Source organism: Cotesia glomerata, linkage group LG2, assembly GCF_020080835.1.
Source record: "Cotesia glomerata isolate CgM1 linkage group LG2, MPM_Cglom_v2.3, whole genome shotgun sequence".
Lineage (NCBI taxonomy): Eukaryota > Metazoa > Arthropoda > Insecta > Hymenoptera > Braconidae > Cotesia > Cotesia glomerata.
The window spans coordinates 1905096-1914571 of record NC_058159.1 but is presented as its reverse complement, the minus strand read 5'-3'; the positions used below and the strand labels follow the sequence as shown (position 1 = coordinate 1914571).

Below are 9476 nucleotides of genomic sequence, written 5' to 3'. Positions count from 1 at the left end.
AGCTCATCCTGATGTTACACTTATCAAGAGCTTTCATTTGAGTACCCACATGGCATTTTTTATATATTTTATGGTATTATATATATGGTATTTGTGAAATATATAAAATATATGAAAAAATGATGTGGGTATTCAAATGAAAGGTCTTAATGAGTGTAACATCGGGATGAGCTTATATCTTTAAAAATGTAATCGGTTGACAAGATACAATGTAATTTCTTAATTATTTACTTTTTTAAAGATATAAGCTCATTCCGATGTTACATTTATTGAGACTTTTCATTTGAGTACCCACATGCATTTTAATATATATATATATATATATATATATATATATATATATATATATATATATATATATATATATATATATAAAATATATGAAAAATTGATGTAGGTACTCAAATGAAAGGTCTCAATGAGTGTAATCTCGAGATGAGCTTATATCTTTAAAAATATAATTAGTTTACAAGATACAATGTAATTTCTTAATTATTTACTTTTTTAAAGATATAAGCTCATTCCGATGTTACATTTATTGAGACTTTTCATTTGAGTACCCACATGCATTTTAATATATATATATATATATATATATATATATATATATATATATATATATATATATATATATATATATATATATATATATATAAAATATATGAAAAATTGATGTAGGTACTCAAATGAAAGGTCTCAATGAGTGTAATCTCGAGATGAGCTTATATCTTTAAAAATATAATTAGTTTACAAGATACAATGTCATTTCTTAATTATTGATAATTTCAAAGACATAAGCTCATCCTGATGTTACACTTATCAAGAGCTTTCATTTGAGTACCCACATGCATTTTTGATATATTTTTCATATATACATATATATAAATATATAAAATATATGAAAAATTGATGTGAGTACTCAAATGAAAGGTCTCGATGAGTGTAACATCGGGATGAGCTTATATCTTTAAAAATATCAATAGATCTCAAGATACAAGATCATTTTTTAATTACGTATTTAAAGATAGAGATAACCACACAACTACTTTAATGAAAAAAAAAATATTCCGGGAAAAATAACAATGTTATATTTAAGGGAATTAAATGGTACATTAATCTAAAATAAAAAAACAATTTATTAACGATATTAATTACAATAGTATATTTCTTCATGTGAAAAGCAATATTTTGTTTTTATTCATTTACTTTTTTACATATATCATCATTCCTTTCTTCTTTATCTCCTTAATAAACCCATCAATTGTTATCATAAAAGTAAACGATAAAATAATAATAATATTAATAATAATAATTAATAATAATAATATAGTAATAGTTACTTGAATGAATCACAATAATTAATGAATTTAAAATCATTGCGAATAAAATAACCAGTCATTCATTCATCCTCAGTGGATGTTAAATCTTCTCACAATTACGTATACACACATATTTATATTTTGTATATTCATATATATATTTGTTTTTTCATTTATTTATTTATTTATATATTTATAATTATTTATCAGATTAATTTGTTCAGGATATAAGATATCTGAATACCTGTTGTTTACTTTTCAACTCATGTCCTTAAATTAATTAATTTAATTAACTTAATTAATTTACCTTACTCGTTAATCTTTACAATAATTATCAATCATTCTCTAACAAAATGTCGAGCCAAAAAAAATATTCTACTTACAAACTTACTCTTAAAAATAATAATTAATAATTAATAATCATTTAATCAACTAAGTCACTGTACAAAAAAAAATGAACTGAAGAAATAAAAAAATTCTCAAATAAAATTAATTAATTAATTTTTAATAATAATTAATTAAAAATTTTTCCTCACAGTCCTGATTAATAATTAATTATTAATTTATTTATTTATACATATATCATTAACACACATTAAATATGTTTAGCAATTTTTTTCCATGATTTAATTTTTAATTAAATTGCCTAAAATTTTTTCTAAGCGACAAAAAAAAAATAAAACGGACGGCTACGTGGAGTACGACGTCCCCGTAAAATTAATTACGTTTATTTTTTATTTTATTTATTATTGTTTATCTTTACATTACTAAAATAAATTCAACGATCGAATAATACTTAAACGATATTTCAATAAGAGAAATGTCTTCTTATACGTCATCGATTCGATAGTATATATCACATATTCCAAGAATAACACCTCGAATGCACTCACTATTATTATTATTATTATTATTATTATTATCCAATCGAATAAATTTTTAATATTTATGATGAGAGTAATAATAATAATAATGATTATTTATTTTACTCAATCCATTTTTGTTCTTAAAATTCTATATGTAACTTTATTTACTAATATATATATATTTTTTTAATTAATTAATTCATTATTTAGCTTCCAATTCTGCTTATGATACGATACGATTAGGATTATTTATTATATTAACAGACTAAGATGGGGGAAAAAACGATATTGTTATTTTTAGATATTTAAAATTGTGACTTAATTATTTATTGTTATGTCACTCGTGCTGCAATTTATTTTATTCGGCGATTATTTTTTAGTAATTGTTTTTTAATTAATATAATGATTCAAGGGCATCGATTCTTCATTTTTTCATTGAAAAATTACCTTAAAATTTTGTAATTGCAAAACTGTGTATTGTTAAATTGCTGAAGTTATTAATAAAATGCAGAAACTTGTTAAAGAAGAGATTGCCAAAAAAATTATATCATCTATGTTATTAAGAGAATAAGAAAAATTTTGTGTCCAGGATAGTAATATTATAAAATAGGTTTTTTAGTGAAATTTAGTTTCATTGCAAAGGTCTTGAATTTGTGCCTTTTCAAGGTTTTATATTATTCTTACTGATAGTTAATTTATTACAAGTATTTAGGTTGCATTTGAAAATACTCTATCTCTAGACACATAATTAAGAAATGACCTAATATCTTGTGAAATATTGACATTTTTAAAGATATAAGCTCATCCCGATGTTACACTCATCAAGACCTTTCATTTAAGTACCCACATCAATTTTTCATATATTTATATATATATATTATATATATGTATATATGAAAAATATATCAAAATGCACGTGGGTACTCAAATGAAAGGCCTCGATGAGTGTAACATCGGGATAAACTTATATCTTAAAAAATATCAATAATTAAGAAATTACCTTTTATCTTGTGAAATATTGACATTTTTAAAGATATAAGCTCATCCCGATGTTACACTCATCGAGACCTTTCATTTGAGTACCCACATCAATTTTTCATATATTTTATATATTTCTATATTTCACAAATACTATATATATAAAATATATAAAAAATGCCATGTGGGTACTTAAATGAAAGGTCTCGATGAGTGTACCATCAGGATGAGATTATATCTTAAAAATGGTTAATAATTAAGGACTGACTTTGCTATCTTGTCAACTAATGACTTTTTTAAAGATATAAGCTCATCTCAACATTACACTCATCGAGACCTTTCATTTGAGTACCCACATCAATTTTTCATATATTTATATATATATTATATATATGTATATATGAAAAATATATAAAAATGCATGTGGGTACTCAAATGAAAGGTCTCGATCAGTGTAACATCGGGATGAGCTTATTTCTTCAAAAATGTCAATAATTAAGAAATTACATTGTATCTTGTCAACTAATGACATTTTTAAAGATATAAGCTCATCTCGACATTACACTCATCGAGACCTTTCATTTGAGTACCCACATCAATTTTTCATATATTTTATATATTTCACAAATACCATATATATAAAATATATAAAAAAATGCCATGTGGGTACTCAAATGAAAGGTCTCGATGAGTGTAACATCGGGATGAGCTTATATCTTTAAAAACGTCAATATTTAAGAAAGTACAATGCAATTTAACAAAATTCATTATTTAATAAAGCAAAATTTTATTTATGTATAGTTCATATAGTGACTGAAAGGTTGCTTGTATTAATTGCTAGAATTAATTGAAGAAGAGATAATAATGCGTACATATATTTACCTAAATTTTTATGGAATAAAAATGGCGGGTTTTAGAGGTTGAAATAGAAGCTTATCAAAATGCCCTTAATCAAACAATATAATCAAAATTAAAAAAAAAAATCCTTTACTGCATCAGAATTTATTTATAAAAATTTAGCGGCAAAGGCATCTCGTGACTATTGTGGTAAATTTATTTATTTATTTGTTATCTAGATTTATTCTCTGAATAGATAAATAAATAGCGATTGAATTTATATTTTTAATCATCTTACTACTTTTTATTTCTTCTAATCATTACTTTAATCTATAATCAGTACCATGGACGTTAGAACGATGATTTCATTTATTTATTTATTTATTTATTATTATTTATATTTAGTAATACGATAGCTAAGGAAAATTTAACTGTACGTCTACGCTGTCGTATGCATTTAATATTTATAATAATTACTTGCAGAAAATATTTATTTTATAACTTTATTTACTTTAACTGCAGAACTCTTTTAAATTTAACTTTTTTTTTGTAATATAATTATTTATTAATTAATCTAGTCACTTGTTTTATTACGAAACTATATTTTGGAAATTGTACGCGATACGGATATTTTTTTATTTTTTATTGATATTTTTAAGTAAATGCTGGCAAAATTGTATGAAACTAATTTGTTTTTATTTAATATATATTTATTCATTTACTTAATAATTTTTTTATTATATCTTTGCAATTTTTTTATAATTTGTGTTGCCATTCCCCCACCGTGTAAAGAGAAAAAAAATTTTTCTGTTCTAATTATTAATTAATTTTTATTAATTTAATTAATTTAATCAACTCGGCATTAAACGAAGCACGTTAAACACGCTCGCGAGGCAGAATTGGAAATTTTGAGCGTTAAAAAAAATAAAAAAAAAAAAACAAAATATATTCTATTTTAATTATTAATTTTTTGACCAATTTTATTTCAAATTAATTAAATAAATAAATTTAAACTTGTAACTAAAATCTGTACAAAAATTTTTGATACAAAAAAAATAATGCTTAAAAAAAAAATAAATAAAGAAAATAAAAAAAAATTCAGCCAATTATCACATGATGAAAATTAAAAAAAAATTATCAATAAAAAAGGATTATTAATTAAAATAGAATATCGTCGAGTAAAAATGAAACATGATTGGAGTTTTAATTTAAAACGTTTTGGTACTCTAATTGTAGAGAGCAGAATCGTATCGTCTAAAATCAGCTTTCCAGGCCTAACATCTTGAGATATTTAAAAATTTAATAATAAGTATAAGTATAAGCAACTTTAAAACACTTATTATTTATTGTTGGTGATGAAAATAAATTTAACAGCCGTCCTCGGACGGCTGGTTTGTTGATGAGGTTGTTGACAGTGTTGTCGGTTGCTGTTGCTGATGTTGCTGATGTTGCTGGTGCACTTGGGCCGGATTTAATGGGTCTGATTGCTGATTTAGTATCATTGAAGCAGAATTATAGGATTGCTATTTTTTCGTAGGCGTTCCACGCTGTGTAAGGCCTTCGAAACGTTTGAATGTGTAATTTATGAAGACCCAGTCTTTGTATATCACCTCTCCGTCCTGGGGCAGTGGTGCTGAAGCTGTAACAGGTATATCTTATTATTTATCTATCTTTAATAAAATTAAATTTATTTCATTGAAAAGTACAGTGAAAAAAAAAATTTTTTTTTTAATTTTTGACCATTTTTTATTTCTTAGCTGAAAAAAATCGAAATTTTTCTCACAGTAATTTTCTAGTTGAAAAAAAAGTTTTCTAAAATTGAGAAAAAATAATTTTGCATTAAAATTTACAAGTCTTTAAAATTGTATTTTTTCCAAACCAAAAAAAAATTTTTTCAACAAGAAAATTATTATAAGAAAAATTTTTATTTCATTAACTAAGAATTAAAATTGGTAATTATTTACAAGTCGGGTCAATCCCATTTTGAGCCATAACTAGGTCAAAAATTAACACTCAAATTTTTTTTTATTCTGCTTGTTTTACGGCGGATTTATGATAAAAAAATGTCATGAGAGAAAAAAATAAAGATTTCGATAGCTTTTTTGCCTTCAAAAGTTAGAAAAAAATTTTGGATAAATTTCTATTTTATCTTTTTTTGATATATATTTTTTTGAAAAGTACATAAAAAACGAACAATTAAGAAAAAAAAAAGTTGAACATCAAAATTTTCTAAAAAATTTATAATTTTTTTTTAAAATTTGTTAAGTTTGTTAAAATTGTGATAATCAACTTTTTTTTTTAATCGTTCATTTTTTTACGTATTTTTCAAGAAAAAAAAAAAATATACCAATAAAATCAAATAAAAATTCCGTTAAAAAAAATTAAAATTAAAATTGTTGACCCCGCTTGTAGATATTCATCATAAAATTTTCATCAAATTAATTTTTTGTCACAAAAATGCCCATTTTTTTTCGAAATAAATTTTTTCTCTCAGTAAAATGTACCAATTGATGACTTAAAAAATTTTAGATTTTTATAAAATGAATTTTTTAAAACTTTCAGTGTAGAAAATAATTTTCTAAATAAATAACTCGGTAATAAGTGACGTAGGGAAGAAGATAAATTTATTATAGCTAATAATAATTGATAGAAAAAAAAACAACTTACGTATTTCAAGTTTAACGTCAGGGAAATCATCAAAGTTAGATGTATCATCTATCGATTGGACTTCAACTGGTATCGCAGCGGGTCGTTCACGTATATGCTCCCAATCGACACCTCGGAAGAAAGGTGCTAATTTTAGCTCTTCAATACCTCTTTGAGATCCTTGAAAAAAAATAAAGAAAAGGTCAATAGGAATTATGTAAATGAATCTAATTTTATCTATTTAATTAAAAAGTGTACAAACACTATTAGAATGCTAATTGGAATTCAAATAAGTATAATTTAATTTACCTAATCTCCTGTCAGCTTCGCAACAGAATTTAATAATAGTATCTTTGGCCTCCTCGCTAATCGGCACTTCTGGTGGAAATATTAATGTCTCTCGCCAATTCATTACTTTTCTATATGTTTCTTGTGGGTTTTCACTGCAGAACGGAGGATAACCTGAAACATTTTTATGATTTTAATCAATAATTAAATACAATTAAGACTATTAAAAAAAAAAAAAAGGCAAAATATTTATATACTGACAAGATGAAATGTTAAATTTTTGATATATTGGATAAATATAATTATTTAAAATTTTTTTTAATAAACATTCACAGAATTGAATTATATATCATTTTTAAATGTAAACAAAAATACATTATATTTTTGAAATAACTTTTGTTAAATTGCATTGTACCTGTTTAACTATTGACGTTTATTAAGATATAAGGTCATCTCGATGTTACACTCATCAAGAGCTTTCATTTGAGTACCCACATGGCATTTTGATATATATTTCATACATACATATATATAATATATATAAATATATAAAATATATGAAAAATTGATGTGGGTACTCAAATGAAAGGTCTTAATGAGTATAATGTCGAGGTGCGCTTATATCTTTAAAAATGTCAATATTTCACGAGATACAAGGTCATTTCTTAATTATTGATATTTTTCAATATATGAACTCATCCCGATGTTACACTCATCGAGACCTTTCATTTGAGTACCCACATGGCATTTTGATATATATTTCATATATACATATATATAATATATATAAATATATAAAATATATGAAAAATTGATGTGGGTACTCAAATGAAAGGTCTTAATGAGTGTAATGTCGAGGTGCGCTTATATCTTTAAAAATGTCAATATTTCACGAGATACAAGGTCATTTCTTAATTATTGATATTTTTCAATATATGAACTCATCCCGATGTTACACTCATCGAGACCTTTCATTTGAGTACCCACATGGCATTTTCATATATTTTTCATATATACAAATATATAATATATATAAATATATGAAAAAGTGATACGGGTACTCAAATGAAAGGTCTTGATGAATGTAATATCGGGATGAGCTTATATCTTTAAAAATGTCAATAGTTCACGAGATACAAGGTCATTTCCTAATTATCTATCTAGAGATAGAGCATTTTTGAATGCAGCCTAAATATTTATCATATAAAATGACTATTATTTACCTATTAACATTTCATACATAATAACACCAAGAGACCAACAGTCACAAGCTGGTCCATACCCAGTCTGAAGGAAGACTTCTGGAGCAATATAATCGGGTGTTCCAACCGTACTGTACGCCAATGCTCGTCTATTTCTTTTCCAACTTTCAGCTCGTCTTTTACTGTCCATTGCACCACCGCTGCCACTACCACATGACGTCACTAAAAACAAAGTGTAATTAATAAAACAACACCTGCATAGAACAAAAGTTAATTAATTGATAATGATAAATATTTACTAAAGTCAGATGGCTTAGCTTGACTGAGATCCCTATAAAAATCAGTTCTGTGCGACTTTTTAAGTCCCGTACATAGGCCGAAATCCGATAATTTAATGTGACCCCGTGCATCAAGCAACAGGTTGTCTGGTTTAATATCTCTGTAATAATAAAATAATAAATATTTATATTTATATTAATAATATTTATTTAGACAGGAGTATAAATATTTATAAGCATTACCTATGTATAAAACCTAATTTATGAATAGAATCAATAGCTAACGCCGTCTCGGATATATAAAATTGAGTGCACTCCTCTGAAAGTGTATCTTTCTTCATTAGAAGCGTCATCATGTCGCCTGTAACGGAAAAATATAAATAAAAAATAACGGATTTACTGTGTTGACTCATCTACTATTCTCAACTTTGTCACGTACTGCTTATAAAGCTTTTTATTTATTCTCTTCTGTTCATTAATAATTAAATTTATTCATTTTCTTATATTATAGAAGATTAAAGTATTAAAATAATAATAAAAATAATAACTAGCACCTTGCAGTCACTATGCGACTGCAGTGACTTGTGAACTATAAATAAAAAAAATTTTGCTTTATTAACTAATGAATTTTGTTAAATTGCACTGTAGTTTCTTAAATACTGACATTTTGAAAGATATAAGCTCATCCCGATGTTACACTCATTAAGACCTTTCATTTGAGTACCCACATGCATGTTTGATATATTTTTCATATATGCATATATATATATATATATATATATATATATATATATATATATATATATGTATATATAATATATATGAAATATATGAAAAATTGATGTGGGTACTCGAATAAAAGGTCTCGATAAGTGTAACATTAGGACGAGCTTATATCTTTAAAAATGTTAATATTTCACAAGATAAAAAGTAATTTCTGAATTATTGATATTTTTAAATATATGAACTCATCCCGATGTTACACTCATCGAGACCTTTCATTTGAGTACCCGGATGGTATTTTTTATATATTTTATATATATGGTATTTGTAAAATATATA

The 9476-nt window shown here is 24.5% G+C and overlaps 1 protein-coding gene across 7 annotated transcripts in view; it reads right to left on the bottom strand.

The window, feature by feature from the left end:
* Positions 1 to 5134: 5134 nt before the first annotated feature.
* The window catches only part of LOC123259472 (serine/threonine-protein kinase tricornered), an 89976-nt gene continuing 85634 nt past the window's right edge, over positions 5135 to 9476 (bottom strand). For 6 of the 7 annotated variants that reach the window (XM_044720009.1, XM_044720010.1, XM_044720014.1 and 3 more), the window contains 6 exons: positions 8658 to 8775; positions 8436 to 8575; positions 8158 to 8358; positions 6956 to 7108; positions 6668 to 6826; positions 5136 to 5639 (listed from right to left, as the gene is read on the bottom strand). In XM_044720009.1, coding sequence (XP_044575944.1) covers positions 5524 to 5639; positions 6668 to 6826; positions 6956 to 7108; positions 8158 to 8358; positions 8436 to 8575; positions 8658 to 8775 — 887 coding nt within the window. In that variant the 3' untranslated portion in view covers positions 5136 to 5523. Of the gene's footprint in view, positions 5640 to 6667; positions 6827 to 6955; positions 7109 to 8157; positions 8359 to 8435; positions 8576 to 8657; positions 8776 to 9476 lie in introns of all 7 variants that reach the window. The other variant, XM_044720008.1, reaches the window with a different exon arrangement.